This window comes from Gracilinanus agilis, chromosome 1 (assembly GCF_016433145.1).
Source record: "Gracilinanus agilis isolate LMUSP501 chromosome 1, AgileGrace, whole genome shotgun sequence".
Taxonomy (NCBI): domain Eukaryota; kingdom Metazoa; phylum Chordata; class Mammalia; order Didelphimorphia; family Didelphidae; genus Gracilinanus; species Gracilinanus agilis.
This window is the reverse complement of record NC_058130.1, coordinates 752,878,793-752,895,207: the sequence shown is the minus strand read 5'-3', so window position 1 is coordinate 752,895,207 and position 16,415 is coordinate 752,878,793. Positions and strand designations below refer to the sequence as shown.

The 16,415-nt window shown below is 41.3% G+C and overlaps 1 protein-coding gene across 1 annotated transcript in view; it reads left to right on the top strand.

Annotated features, from left to right (window-relative positions):
• The window catches only part of CCDC62 (coiled-coil domain containing 62), a 63,541-nt gene that overhangs the window by 12,423 nt on the left and 34,703 nt on the right, over positions 1 to 16,415 (top strand). Inside the window, exons 4-6 of the mRNA XM_044658758.1 lie at positions 1,019 to 1,120; positions 4,561 to 4,732; positions 5,774 to 5,875. Of these exons, the coding sequence (XP_044514693.1) occupies positions 1,019 to 1,120; positions 4,561 to 4,732; positions 5,774 to 5,875 (376 nt within the window). The remainder of the gene's footprint in view (positions 1 to 1,018; positions 1,121 to 4,560; positions 4,733 to 5,773; positions 5,876 to 16,415) is intronic.

Sequence of the window (16,415 nt, the reverse complement as noted above, 5' to 3'; positions counted from 1 at the left end):
TCTCTCTCTCTCTCTCTCTCTCTTTCCTCCCCCCTCCTCCCCTTGTCTCTCTAACAAAAAATGACTACTCTAACAATCAGAATTCTATTTTAAGTTAATTTATTAATTAAGCACTCAAGGTATTCCCAAACTGGCCAATTGATTCTCTCCATAATCTGAATGAATGACCAAGAGAGTGAGAGCGTGGTAAAGGAACAGGGCCAAAGAGAGAAGGAACCTCTCCTACAGGCCAATAGATAACCCTTGTAACCTCACCATCCAGGCTCTCTCCTGGATATCCCAAGGTATCTCTGATTGTCAAATAGCCACTGAGGAGGTGGACTTAGAGGTTGTAACTCTCCCCTCATTACTTCCTTCACAGAAGAGAGGGGTCTTAAGGAAGCCAATAAGCCCTTTCCTCCCTGCCCATAGGATTAGGTTAGTAATGGTGAACCTATGGCACAGGTACCAAAGATGGCACTCAGAGCACTGCCAGCAGGCACACTGCTGCCCTTCCTACCTGCCACTGCCCACCCCCAGAGTTCATTACCAGAAAGGCAGAGGGACTCAGGCGGAGTTGCTCTCCTCCTCCTCTTCACCATGTCTGATGACATTTTTTCACCTTCTCCAGCCCTCCACCCAGCAGCCCAATAGGAGTGCTTCTTCCCCCCTTGGGTGGTGGGGTGTTGAGCTGGCTACTAGAGCTTGCTGACTTTTCTTACTGAAGAGAGTTCTTGTTTACAGATAAATAAGGAGCAGGTCTCCACCTTGCCTCTAACCAAAACCAGCCCAGGGACATGTCTTGAGATCAGCCTAGAAGTAAATTACTTTAACCTTCAAAACCCAGGATTTAAGAAAATCTTCATATAAAAATTATTACAATTCCCTATTACTTTTCCACATTGCTTATTTAACCTACTTTAACACTAAGTCAATAAAAACAAAGAAATCAACCACAAAAGAAATGGGGTGAATCCAGATTCCCAGACTCCAGGCAGAATGTAACAAAAATCTTTGTTCTTGCATCATTCTCTCACAGGGAAAAAACAAATGTCTCAACAACTCAGTAATGGAACTTTCTGCGCAGGTAGGACAGTTACAAGCTCGAGAACAGGCACTCACTACAATGATAAAGCTTAAGGTAACATTCTGGCTTCATATTCTACTTTACTTGTTCTTTTCCTAGATAGCTTTCTTAGGCCTTATGAGAGCCTTGGAAAAAACCAATGAAGTAATTAATGTATTTATTCAGCTGCTTATTTTAAGGCTATATTTCCCTACCAGGCCGATGCTGGACTTCATCAGGCCCTCAGGCTGGTTTTGCTGCCTGGACCACTTACTGAACCCTAGAAAATCATGGGTTGGGTAGGGATGCTACTGTGGCTGTGAACTTCTGAGTGAGCAAGTTTATTGATAAAGAGTAGCTGAACAGCTCTGATACATAAATCAGAAGGCAATTAGGATTTCCAGGAAAGTGGTGACCTTCCCCTTTCTTAGCATCATCCCCTTAGAAATTACCTAATTGAATTTAATTTCTATTACCATGTTTCCATTGGCCAAATATAAGCTCCTTGAGGGTAGGGCAGTTTTATTTTGATCATTGTGTCAGCGTGGCACAGTGCCTTGGACAAAGTAGTAGGCACTCAATATATTGCTTGTTGGGTAAATGAACAGATCTCATCTCCATCTTTTTCTTGGTCTCTCTTTTCTCCTTCCTTTCCCTTGCTTTCCCCCCATTGCCTTTCCTTTTTTCTATTCTTTCCATCTCTCACTGTTATTCAACCACATTTGATCATGGTTCCGCTGTTGAATAAAGTTTTGTACTCCCTGTCTTCAATTTAGGGAGCAAATGAATTGAATGTTTTCTAATTCTCCAAGAGGAATGGGTGAGAACTTTGCTTTTTTTACATATCTGACCTCGATTTATCCTTTTTCTGTAAACCCTAGAGAGAAAAATCCAGTCCCTTACCAGACTTTAAGGAATAAATTATTCCCTTGAGAACTTGTTGTTTTCTGAAAAATAATTCAGCTGTCCAAATAGAATCATTTTAAGATTAATCAGTAGAAACAGAACATCTTTTATTGCTAAACAAGTCTGAGTAGAGTACTAGACTTGGTGTCAAGAAGAACAGCTCAGTGGTTCAATGGATAGAGAGCCAGGCCTGGAGACAAGATCTTGAGTTCAAATCTGGCCTCAGTCATGTAACCCTGGGCAAATCACTTAATCCCAACTGCCTAGCCCTTACTACTATTCTGCCTTCAAATACGCAGTATTGATTCTAAGATAGAAGGTGAGGGTTTAAAAAAAAAAAAAAAAAGCTAAATTCAAATCCTGTGTCTGATCTTCTTAATGGTGTAACCATGGGTAGGACATGAATACCTGGTGTAGGTAGCTCAAGGATCTTTGGAAGACTCAGATAAAAGGTCTAGAGAGATCTTGGCAGACTTTAAAGTGTTATATGAATATCTCATTAGTATGAATTGAGAGAGCAGATCAGTGCACATCAAATGAATTCTTGCCTTTAGTTTCTTAATTCTGAAATCCAAATGAAAACACTGAAAGAGAGAAAATCTAAATGCCAATGATGCTGCAAGATATTTCAATTTGGGGGAGCCTTTTTATCCTCTCAGCAATAGAAACTCTAGCCCTACTCATGGCCTCTAACAAAATCAGCTTCCCTTGGGGCTCACCTGTTCTAATAAAAATAGGCAGCATTTCTGTGGCCCTTTAAGGTCTGCAAAATGCTTGACATAGATTAACCCAGTAGATAAATAAACATAGGCTATCACTTGGCTTGTGTGAATTTCATGTAAATGTTTTTGATGATGTAATATATATATGTATATAGTACATATATGTATGTATATATCAGTGATGGTGAACCTATGGCATGTGTGCCAGAAAGGGCACACAAAACCCTCTCCGTGGGCACGTCTGCAGTCACCTGCCAGAAAACTAGAGGAACTCCAGGAAGAGCTGTTCCTTTACCCTTCTTTATGTACCTAAGGACATTCCTCATTTCACCCACCCCTCTGCCCAGCAGCCCAATGGGAGAGCTTCCTCCCTTCCCTGTCTGGGATAAGGTAGGGGGCCCAGCACTTTCTAAAAGGTTCCTTCTCTACTAGCAGCAATGCAAGGATCCAGAGCAAGGCTGAGGGACTTATGAGAAAGAAAACTAGCCACATTCAGAGAAAGAACTGTGGGAGGAGAAACACAGAAGAAAAACAACTGCTTGAACACACGGGCTGATTGATGGGGATATTATTGGGGACGTAGATGCTAAAAATGATAACTCTAGTCCAACTATCAATAATATGGAATTAGGTTTTGATCAATGATACATGTAAAACCCAGTGGAATTGTGCATCAGCTAAGGACGGTTAGGGGAGTTTGAGGTAGAAGGAAAGAACATGAAATATGTAAGTAGGGGAAAATATTCAAAATAAAAATAAAAAAAATAAAAGGTTCCCCATCACTGACATATAGACACATATTTTTATATACTTATTATTAGAGTATCCAAACTCTGTGAAAAATTCCTTAGAGACACCTTTATAATTTATTTTGTCTGTGAAAGGGGACTTAGTAGTGTCTTAAGTACTTTAGAAGTATACTCACTGGGACAGCTAGGTCATTCAGTGGTTAGAGAATCAGACCTGGAGATGGGAAGTTCTGGGCTCAAATCTGGCCTCACAGCTCTGGGAGGGGGGAAGAGAGAAGGGAGGGAGACTATGGATCATATGACTTTGGAAAACTTATGTGAAAATTTATTATTAAAATAAAAATATTTTTAAAACTCATCTGGCCTCAGACACTTCCTAGCTATGTCACTTAACCCTCATTACCTAACCCTAACTGTTCTCTGCCTTGGAACCAATATAGATTCTAAAACAGAAGATAAGGTTTAAAAAAAAGTATTCATTTTGACTGTTGCTATGAATACAAATAAATTTCATAGTTTTTCCAAAATTTAAAAAATTGTGACATTTAGGAAAGAATTCTACCTAAATGCTTTAATTAATTTAAAGAAAGACTTCAATTAATGGCATTAGTCTCTTTCTGTATGTTATTGTTCATCCTTCACTTTTGAAGAGTACTCACTTGATTTGAATATGAGTTGGATTTAAGTGAGGCAGAACTGCACCAAGTCATCTCTTTCTCTTTCTTTTTTTCTCTCTCTGTCTCTCTGTCTCTCTACCTCTCTCCCTCTCTCCCTCCCTCCCTGGGGTGGACTAGTCCCTCCTGTGTGAGGCCTTTTTAGGGCTGCTCATCTACCTTTGGTTTCCACCTTCTGTAAGGACAGTGATTTCTTGAGCAATAGTGTGATATAGTGGGGCATATGCCCCACTGGGAGTCCAAATCCAGCCTCAGATACTTATTATCTCTTTGACCTTGGAAAAATCATTTGACATTTTCATGTCTCCTTTTCTCCAGGTAGAAAATTGGGGGAGTGGACTCTGTAACGTGGAACATCTCTTTTACCTCTAAATTGCTGATCATGTTTTCTAGGCTATTTTTTTTTCTGAGTATGGTTAATATAAATGTCAGTAAATTGAAGTTCTCATATTTCTAATCTTCAGGACAAAGACATTGTTGAGGCAATCAATCATATTACAGACTGTTCAAGTAAATTTAAGTTGCTAGAACATGCCTTACATGATGCCAAAATGGTGGAATCCTGCATTTTCAAGGAAAAGCAAGATTATAAGCAGAAAATGAAAATGCTGAAGTTTGAAGTAAATAAGCTAAAAGGTAAGGAATGGAAATGCATTTTAATATGATGCCATACTTTTGTGCTAGGGCACACTGTGTATTGAGAAAAAACTGTTCTTTATGTGGTTTTTAGATTAAGAATCTCTTGTTTTTTAAAATAACATTTTATTTTTCCCACATTACATGTAAAAATAATTTTTAACATTCATTTAAAAAAATTTTGAGTTCCAAATTTTCTCCCTGAGATGGTAAGCAATCTGGTATAGATTTTACAAACACATAGATTGAGAAACTCTTAAAAAACTCTTTGGCATATGCAGTCTAAGGGAAGTTTTCTTGGCAGTTGTCCACTTTAATATATACTTAGTCATCATGCATCAATACCTACAGATATTTTATTAATTTTCTGGTCCTGTCACTTTCCCTAATTCCTAGCCAGAATATTCCTGTTATTCATACAAAATGATGTCATACAATATTGAGGAACTTATGAGAAAGAACACCGTCCATATCTAGAGAAAGAACTGTGGGAGCAGAAATGCAAAAGAAAAACATCATATAATATCAGTCACATGGTTCAATGGGGATATGATTTAGGTTTTGGCTTTAAATGATCATTCTATTGCAAATAAAAATAATATGGAAATAAGTTTTGAATAATGATATGTGTATAACCCAGTGGAATTTTTTGTCAGCTCTGGGATGGGGGAGAGAAGAAGGTTGGGAAAAATCATGAATCATGTAACCATGAAAAAATATCCTAAATAAATAAATAATTTTAAATGACGTCATAATCTGTGCAATGGGGAAAAATGGCAGCAGGTCCAGCATTGGACCTTATCTAGCCAGAAGCAGTATGAAGCATGGCAGGGGCTGGCTCCAGTTGAAATTTCCCATCAGACCATTGTCATAATTGCTGCATTAAGGTAGGAAGCTGCAGTTATGAGGGCCTAGTAGGTCATCACTCATTTCTCTCCTGTAATGGTATCAAAAGATAAGAAAAGACTTTAAATAATGGCACTCTTGGTATTAGTACTTCCATATAATTCAGAGAGTAGATTTTTCCTATTTCTATTAAAGATGACCTGAATGAAAAGACAAATGAAAATAACGAGCAGCGAGAAGAGATTATTCGCCTCAAACAAGAGAAAAGTTATCTTCATGATGAGTTGCTCTTTACTGGTAAGTGGGGACAACTCATTCAACATTTATTTTTACTTGGTACATTTGATGTTGATAGGCATCTAAATAAAGTGAACTCTTGTCATGGTTTTCCCTAGAGTTAGTTGCATTTCCGTGGGATGTCGGGCAATACGTCTCCCCAAAACACAATTTCTAAAGCCCTGTAAGACTTTTCACTTGTCAAATATGGGTAATCATCAATAGTAATGAAAACTTCTACAAAGGCATACTCTGATGCATTATTGTGATATTCCCTTGTGCTAAATGAGCACAAATCTTGGGAAGACCTACCAAGCAGGAGAGACTTCCAGAATAGGTTCAGTGATAAACTCTGTGTGTGTCTTTTGCCTGAGGAAGGATTATCCCTTCCAGTTCCTGAAGAAGTGTGTGGCAGAAGAGGTTGGAGACTTGAGCTGAATAAAAAAGAGGAGGAAATTGTGAAGGTGATTTTGATGGCTTTGGACTTGAGAAGACAGCCAGAGATTAGATTTGGGGAGAAGACATTTGAGAGAACCTGAGAAAAAAATGGAAGGAGAACATTCTACACTGTGGGAAGAAACAGCTGAGACAGGATCAGGCTCTTCTGATCAACTTCCAAAATGGGGAAAAGATTGAAAGGAGACCCTGATGAGGAGGATTGGGAACGAAAGAGAGGAAGCCAGTGAGATATCAAGAAGGTAAGGTAAGTAAGGAAAGATAAGTCAAGCAAGGAGGCAAGTAAAAGAAGGGAAGGAAGTTTGGTGTTGGCTGTTCAGGTGTTAGGAGGAGTGAAAAGAAGTTGGGTGTGATATTTAGGGTGTCCAGGGTCACAAATGAATGTTACAGAATTATACTCACCTAAAAGAGTTTGAAAGACAAGATCTGAGCATCTCACAGCCAGCCGTTAAGAAGAGAGAGCAAGAAGAAGTTTACAGCAATTTGGAATATTTGGATTTCTACTGTATTTAAGTGCAGAGTGAAGGACGAGGTGAAAAGCTTGAGAAATGCCTCCCTGCTCCAGGTTATCAGGGATGATGAATGAAGGGTTCCTAAAAATCCCAGCAACCAGGAGGAGCAGACGGGAGACCAGGCCTGTGCCAGAAGGTTAGAGAACAGAAAGGTATCACAAGGACCACCGAACAATCTGAATGAACAAGCCAGCTGGATCCTTTCCTTAGAGAAGAGAAAGCTGGATGCTTTGGAGAATGAGCAGCTGCTTGTCCTCCAAGGTGTAATGGTAGAATAACACTGGTGAGAGGTCATCTGGGAAAGGTGAGAAGGGCAGAGAGTAGTGGTGCTCCTTGCTGAGGGATGGTTTTCTCTGATAACAGCAAATGGGAAAAGAGCTTGCATGTACATGAGACATAGCTGAAAATCTACCAAGCTTGTCCAGACAGATGACTGCTACCTATTTTGGTGCTTTACATGGGCATAAATGATACTACTAGAAGGAATTGAGAAAGCATTTTGTCAAAGATTATGAAATATTGAACAAGAAACTGAAGACCCCGGGACACAGGTGGTGTTTTATATCACTATTTCTCATCAAAGGCAAAGGATGCAAAAGAGAAGAGCAGATCTGGGAAATGAACTGCCAAATCGAGAAGTTGGTGCCTGAAAATGGAACTTGGATTTCTGGATCAAGGCTTAAAATATAAGGAATTTCTGGCCAGAGATGGAATATACCGAACAAATTTTGGTAAGAATGTGTTTGCCTGATGTCTTGCAAATCCAATCTCCACTATAAAAAGGAACAGCAGTGGAGAGGAAACTTCCTATGTATATATTCCAAGGTATACACCATTGAGAGTAACTACATACAGTGTGAAAAGGATAATATCTAAGACATGCAAAAGTTCACAGGAGATGAAATTCAAGGAAGAAACCAATAGTGAAACGTGAATCCTCAAATATCTATACACAAATGTACAAAGTGAGGCTAGTAGTCAAGATGAACTAGAGGATTTAATTTAAGGAGATAACTTTGCAGTGGGCTCATACCAAATGACCTCATGGCTTACATGATTTGAAAGAAACGGGGTAGGGAAAAGAGTTTGGCAATTAGTGAGGAATATTAAGATTTACTCATGAGGAAATCCAGGAAGCAGAGAAGGCAAGCATATGATGGAGTGCATTTGGCTGATAGCAGTAGAAGGAGAAAAAGAAATGGTTTTGTCACTCGTGTCTGTTGTAGACAACCTGGGCAGAAAAAGGAAGTAGCTGAGGTAGTTTGGAAAATGGAGGCAGCATGTATGTTGAAGAGGAGGTTGCAATTTTTCAGTTGTTTGTTGGAGTTTGTACTCTTTCAAAAGCGTTTCTTGCTTTGTCTTAAAATAATTGTATTATTCAATGGGTAGAGAAACCAACAAAGAAGAGTTTTATTCTTGAGCTTATTTTTTGTCTCTTCTGGGGTCAAAATTATGGAAACCTCAGGAAAAAGTAGTAACTTGGGAGTTTATAATTATGAAGGAAAGGAAAGCTGAGCTTATTTTGTTGTGTAGCTTTGTGAAAGCAGACATTAGAGAGTTCAGAGGGAAGATAAGTTTCTTGAACCCCAAATTCTATATGGGGAAACCAGCCTAGGAGGCCTGGAAGCTTTCAAGAATGAAATTCTGAAGGCACAAAGGGAAATAGTTTTGATGAGGAAGAAAACTATTAGATGGCTGTAGACAATGGTACAGACCCTCAGAGAGCTCACTAGCTAACAGGTACTGAACTCAGTAACAGAGGATGAAAAGAAAAGCGTGCCTTGGTTCTGTAGTTAAGAAGATGTCAGGCATTCCGACATGAGCTCAGAAGCACAGCTGAGGCCAACAAAGAGAGGACTCCCAGAGATCTGTTGGGGGGAGAGGAGGTTCAGAGAAAGAAAGCGCAGGACTGTTGGGGAGGCTGGTGCAGTGAGAAGAGATGGCTGAGAGAAGGCTGAGTCGCACAATTCTGATTTTGCTTCTGTTTTCTCTACCAAGGAGAGTGACCTTTGGATGGCCTAGGACAGAACAAAAATGGCTAATAGGGAGGTGATGCTCAAGAAAAGTAAGGAGATAAGAGAGGACCTAGCTCCCCTTGAGGAATTCAAGTCTCCCGGCCCAGACGAACTACAGCCTTGAGTAATGAAAGAATACGCAGATGCCATTGCTGAGCCACTGCCAGTGATATTTGAAGGATCATGGAGAACAGGAGAGGCCCCACAGGGCTGGAGAAGGGCCAAGGTTAGCCTAATGTCCAGAGGAAGTGGGTGGTGACCAGTGAACTTGTTTTCCAATTCCTGGGAAAATTCTGGAATCTGTTACTATTATTTTGTAAACCCTTCCCTTCCATTTAGAATTGATACTAAGTATCCATTCCTAGGCAAAAGAACAGCAAGGGCTAGGCAATAGGGTTAAGTGACTTGGCCAGGATCACACAGCTAGGGTGTATCTGAGCTCAAATTTGAACCCAGGACCTCCCCTCTCTAGGTCTGGTGCTCTTAGGATGTATAATTAAAGTCAAGGCTAATGACCGTTTAGAAAACGCAGCAGCGATCATCTGAAGCTACACTGGCTTTGTGAAGACCAGGTTGTGAACAGCTAACCTCGATTTCCTTTTGATACTTACTGTAGATAAGAATTTATGGAGATGTTAGCAAAGCATTTAATCAAATATCTCATTTTATTCTTGTGGAAAATATTAAAGAGATTTTGGTCCAGATTATATAATGGGGTTCTCTGATATCTGCTGGATTCGAATGGCTAGGCTCAAAGAGAAGTCATTAATGGCTATCTGTCATTTTGGAAGGAAGTCACCAGTGGAGTCCTCCTGGGAATTTCTGCTTAATCAACAAGGAAGAATTTTATTCTTGAGCTTATTTTTGCCAACAGGGATGAAGTGGCTTCTGGGGTTAAATCGTGAGGTTGTGATCCTGTATCGTTTCTGGGATCCTATAGAGTTAAAACTGTATAGTTTAACTTTTTTTTTTTTTTAACAATACTTGGACTAAAGTGCACCTGGCATGCTTATCAAATTTGCAGATGGCACAAACCTGGGAGGAAGAGCTCCTTCACTCTATGATAGAGTCAGGGGCCTAAAATTCTTGAGAGGCTATAACATTGTGCCACTTGTAATCAGAAAAAATTTAACAGGAATCAATGTAAAGTCTTGCACTTGGATTCAAAAAAATCCCTGCCATAATTATGGGGAGGGAGGCGGCCAGCAGAATTTGGTTTGTCTGGATGGGGGTTCTGATGAATTCACAAGATCAGTCTGAGTCAAATAGGGTAGTATGGTGGACAAGAAAGCCAATGCGGCCTTAAGGCTACAGAAAGAGAGAATGACACTTATATACTGGAGAGTGTGCGGAAGAGAGCAACCCAAATGGGGAAGGGGCTTGAGGTTAGAGGAGAACTGATTGAAGGAAGAGAGAATATTTAACCTGGAGAAGACAGGACCCTGGGGGGAGAAGGAATGGAGAGGTGAAAGCTATTCAGAGCATTGGAATAACCCTCAGGTGGAAGAAAGATGAGGTTTGTCATTCTGGCCCCAAAGGGCAGAAATAACAAGGCACATCTTAGTTGGATGTCCTGAAAAGCTTCTTAACAAGGAGATACCCCCTCCACCCCCACAAGTGGAAGGGCCTGCCTCAGCAACCTCCCCCTCATTGGAAGTCTCCAAGCAGAGACTGTCTGTCCACTTGTCAGATGTCTTGTGGGAGAGACTTCTTTGAGGTAATGGCTAGTGAGGTCCCTTCCAATTGTGAAATTCCTCAATTCTGGGACCAGCCAAACATCACCAGAGTATAACCTGCCAAGTGATGCATTTTGGTGAGGGGACCCCAGAAGTCCATGGTGGAGGGAGTGTCATCCATGTTGGTACCCAGTGGAGGGAGGGCCCATATGGTTGAGATCTCAAAATTTTTGAGTAAATATTGAAAGTTGTATAATTAAGAAATAGTGGAATCTCCCCCCACCCCACCAGTTTAGCAAATATTAAAACAATTTCAGAATTAAAATGATTTTTAAGTAATTGAAGAATATTCCTTCCCCTGCTCATCTTTTTAGCATTATTACAAAGATTAAGGACCCATAGGTTAGAACACAGTTTACTAGACTAACGTAATAATGTGCTCATCCTATACCCCTCTTTTATCTATTTTCTTTTTTGATCATGTTGGCTTGGTGATTAAGAATGGATTCTTTAATGGGCCTGAGAGCTGCTGCCTGGGGCCTCTTTCTCACTCTCACACAATTCTTGTTCACATCCTTCCTTCCATAAGGCAAACTTTGGTTCTCAATGCTGTCTCTTGGGGATTTTTCTCTTGGTGGATCAATGTAACTCTACAAATGACCTTTCCTCTCCTCCCCACTGCTTCCTCCTTTCCTGATTGAGTGCTAGATTTTATATCACTCCTCACTGATAAGGAGCTGTGGGACTGCCAGAGCCCCCACACATACACCTTGGGTCTCTCCTCTGTCTTTGGGGCCATTCTGAGAATGGAGTGGTCTGTGGCTTGGAGCCATGGAAGCCCTTGGAGAGAATCTCGGTGTGAAAGCCATGGTTGTAGGTGGCCTATAGCAGCTAGAGATGGCTGAAAGCCCTGACATTTTCCTGAGTTTATGGGATGAAGTTAAGGTTGAAAAATAGAGTTTTCTGCCACCAGGGGCCACTCTTATTATTGGATAGAAATGACTTGAAAGTAAGAGACAGGAAACTGAGGTTGAGCTCATGTGACATGCTGGAGCCTCTGGCTAGTGAAAAGTAGAGGGCACCCCTGCAAGTCAGGAGAGTGCTGGGCTCCTGCCCTTGGATCTGCCTGCCTGGTTAGTCCCAACAAGCAGCCTTTGGGCTGGTGACTGTCTCTTGATTCCTGCCAGTGCTGGAACTACTGGGGCCACTCACAGGCATTTTTCAGTTGTGCCCAGCTCTTTGTGACCCTGTTTAGGATTTTCTTTTCCCTCTTTTCTTTTTATCCTTTATTCTCTGTCCTAGTAACAAGTCTTAACACAGAGGGACAAAGTATGTGAGGTCAGATTTGAATCCTGAATCTTCTGAATCCAGGATTGGCCCTTTATCCACTGAGCCACTTCGCTGCCCTATTTGGGGTTTTCTTGACAAAGACATTGGAATGGTTGTTCATTTCCTTCTCCAATTCATTTGACAGATGAGGAAACTGAGGCAGGTAGGATTAAATGGCTTGTCCAGATTTTGTCCAGATTTTGTATTAATCTTAATTCAGTTGAGCCCTCTTACAAAAAGCTTATTTTGTTCACTGTAGACATTTTCATTTCACTTTACTTTGTGCTATAGACATTTGCTTAGAATTCAAATGACCATTCAAAAAAAAAAAAGCTGTTTGGGTTGAACACAAGATGCAAACAGGATGAAGTCTCTGCCAAGGAAGGATGATACACAAATAGCTCTAACCCAAATGATAATGTGCCAGTATAGGAGATGTTCAGAAAGGGATAGGTGAAAGACTCAGAGTGGAGAAAGCTGTTGCTGAGGAATCTGGGAGAACTTCTTGGAGAAGGTGGCCTGGAAGAAAGGGAAGGTTTCGACAGGGGAGGAGGGGAACACAGATATGGGAGACAGCACATGAAAGGAATAAAGCCCAGAAAAGGTGGGACAACATCCAGAAACAGGGACAAGTTTGGTGGAAATGTAGAATGCAAGAGGTGATTACTGCATGATAAAGCTAGAAAGTTGAGAGGCAAGGGGATGGCATAGTGAATAGAGCGCCAGGCCTGGAGTCAGGAAGATCTGAGTTCAAATCCAACCTCAGACAGTTAATAGCTATGTGACTTTGGGCAAGTTACTTAACCCTGTTTGCCTCTGTTTTTTCATCTGTAAAATAAACTGGAGAAGGAAATAGCAGGCTACTCGGTGTCTCTGCCAAGAAAACTCTAAACCAAATTAAGTCAACAACAGCAAAATTAGAGGGCCTTTGAATGTCTTTAGATACAGAACAACTTTTTCTTCTGAATCTCTGTTGTACTTCCTGGGGAGCCACTAAAGATTTTCAAGGAGAGAGAGTGAAGTGATGATTGACTTCAGATACTTCCTAACTATGTATCCCTGGGCAAGTCATTTGGCCACTGCCTTCCTCAGTTTCTTCATCTGTAAAATAGGGATAATAGCACTCACTTTCTTGGGTTGTTATGAAGATCCAGTGTGATAATGTGATAAGCACAGTATCTGGCATATAATAAGTGCTTAATAAATGCTTGTTCTAGAGGCAGCTAGGTGGCAGAGGGAGTCAGACCTGGATTTGGGAGGTCTTGGGTGGCCTCAGACAATACCTAGCTGTGTGACCGTGGGCAAGTCACTTCTCCCTGTTTGCTGAGCCCTTGCCCTTAAAGTTGTTGTCTTAGAGTTGTTACTAGGACAGAAGGTAAGGTTTTGTTTTGTTTTTTTAATGCTTGTTCCCTTTCCCCAAAATTGGTGTGGTTGCTCAGAGAATTCACCAACCAATTTAGAGTTTTAAGAACTCTCTGCAGAAGACATAAGCAAGAAAAGGTAACAGAAAATGAATACAACAGTGACATGGTACTGTTGGAGTAGAATCCCGAGGGCAAAAACTCAAAATAAGCTGAGATCTCCAACGAAGACTTGGGACCACCCAAGGTATTTATTAAAGCTGAACTGAGAGGAAAAGAGAGTCAGAACATGGACAGGACTGCTGCTCGGGGAGACTAGAATGATAATAACTGACAAAGGAGAGATGGCAGAGCTGACCAATTCACATTTTTTATTTTCTCTGCCAAAGAATGACCAATGGATTGGCAAGGACAGGGCAAAAATGACAAATAGAGAGCTATTGTCCAAAAAAAGAAAAGTGATGAGATAGCACCTATTTGCTTGTGATAAATTTAAATTTGATCCAGATGAACTACATTCTTGGGCTTGAAAGAATTCATGGATAGGGGATAGCTAGGTGACTCAGTGGATGGAAATCCAGACACTTCCTGGCTGTGTGACTCTGGGCAGGTCACTTAACCCCAACTGCCTAGCCCTTACACTTTTCTGTCTTAGAACTGATGCTTAGTATCTATTCTAAGACCAAAGGTAAATGTTTTTTAAAAAATAAATTCCTTGAGAGGGTTGCCGAACCACTGGCAGTTTTATTTCAAGGACTGTAGAAAATAGGAAAGACTTACAGGGCTAACAAAGGATCTGGGTCCTGATTTTCAAAAGAGGGAAGAGAATAGAATATGCCAGTGTGCTTGGTTGTGATTCCTGAGAAGATTTTATAACGTGCCATAAAAGGTATGTTAGTGTACACTTAGAAAAGGAAGTGATAAGCACAAAAGACATTGTGAAGAGCAGGTCCTGCCAGACTAACCTCATTTCTCTTTTTTGGACAGGGTTACACACTGGTAGATCAGGGAAGTTCTGCATACAATAGTTTGCCCAGATTTTTACAAAGCATTTGCTTAAATAGCTTATGCCCTTTTCGTGGAAAAAGTGGAGAGAGAGAGAGAGACATGGACTAGACGATAATACAGTTTTATAGATTTGGAAATGGTCAAATGACTTCTTAGAAAGAATCATGTTAATGATTGGGTGTCAGGTTGGAAGTAAGTCTCCAAGGAAATGACCTATGGATCTGTGCTTAGCCCTGGGTGGTTGAACATTTTTTTAAACCCTTACCTTCCTTCTTAGAATCAATAGTATATATTGGTTCCAAGGCTGAAGAGTAGTAAGGGCTAGGCATTGGGGGTCAAGTGACTTGCCTAGGGTCACAGCTAGGAAGTGTCTGAGGTCAGATTTGAACCCAGGACCTCCTATCTCTTGGCCTGACATTCTGTCCACTAAGCCACTTAGCTGCCCCCTTGAATATGGAGGAATAGTAACACACTATTTGACAAAAGGACAGGATCCAAACTGGACTGAAAGATCAGGCTCAAACTAACAGGGTGAAATTTAGTTAATATAAATATAAAGTCTAACATTTTGTTTTTAAAAGTCATCTTTACAAGCACAGGATGGGAGAAGCCTGTAGAGACAGCATTTTGAATGAAAGTGATCTGGGCATGTTAGCAGACAGTAAGCTTAGTATTAATCAACAATGTCAAGGCTGCTATCTGGTGCAGTAGATAGAGCAGTAGGCCTGGAATCAGGAAGACCTGGTTTCAAATCTGGCCTCAGACACTTCTAGCTGTGTAACCCTGGGTAAGTCAGTCAGCCTTTGTTTGGCTCAGTTTCCTCAGCTGTAAAATGGAGATAATATTAGCACCCATCTCTCAGAGTTGTTGTGAAGATCAAATGAGATAATACTTTTGTTTTGTTTTTTAAATCTTGACCTTCTGTCTTAGCATCGATTCTGAGACAGTAGAGAGATAAGGGCTAAGCAATCAGGGTTAAGTGACTTATCCAGGGTCACCTAGCTAAGAAATGTCTGGGGCCAGATTTGGACACAGGTCCTCTGGACTCCAGACCTGATGCTCCCTAACTTCTCCATGAGATAATAATTATAAAGCATTTAGCCCAATGCATGGCACATAGGGGGCAGCTGGGTGGCTCAGTGGATTGAGAGCCAGGCCTAGAGACTGGAGGTCCTAGTTCAAGTCCAGCCTTGGACACTTCCAGCTGTGTGACCTTGGGCAAGTCACTTGACCCCTATTGCCCACCCTTACCACTCCTGGGCCAAGGACGGTCCCTAGCCCGGATGAAAAAAGGAGGAGGGTTGGGCGTGGGGCTAGCAACCCCACCCTGTGAAAACTACATCTGCTAAAGAAACTGCAACCTAAAGTAGGGGCAGCTGGGCTAGCTCAGTGGATTGAGAGCCAGGCCTAGAGACGAAAGGTCCTAGGTTCAAGTCCAGGCTCAGACACTTCCCAGCTGGGTGACCCTGAGCGACTGTGTGTCCCATTGCCTACTGGTTGTGGCCCTATGCTCCTAGAATGGAGTCCCAGGATAAAAAAAAAATGGCACATAGTAAGTTCTATAGAAATATTGGCCATCACTTATCATGTCATGGAGCAGCAAAGCAAGCTGATGTGATCTTGGGAATCTCATGAAGATAAATGTCACATTCAAGTCAGACTATCAGCTCCTGGTGCTCCAGGTCCAGAAAGAGCTAGATCAGATGGAGAGGGCCCAGAGAAGGGCAGTATTGAGTCCATCCCACAGGAGGATCAGTTGAAAAAGATTTTATTTGGAGAAGAGAAAGTTCAGGGGTACATATGATATCTGTCTTCAAATATTTGAAGTTTTCCCAAGGGAGAAAGGATAAGGCTTGTTCCCCTTGGTCCCAAAGGGCAGGATTAGTAGCAATAGATAAATGTTTTTTAAAAATAGGCAGAAGTTACCAAGAGGTAGAATGAAGCTCGATGTTAAAAGAGAAGAAGGGGGCAGCTGGGTAGCTCAGTGGAGTGAGAGTCAGGCCTAGAGACAGGAGGTCCTAGGTTCAAACCTGGCCTCAGACACTTCCCAGCTGTGTGACCCTGGGCAAGTCACTTGACCCCCATTGCCCACCCTTACCGCTCTTCCACCTATGAGACAATACACCGAAGTACTAGGGTTAAAAAAAAAAAGAGAGAAGAAACGCCTAATATCTCAAAGAGGCGTGGACTGCATTGAGAGGGGA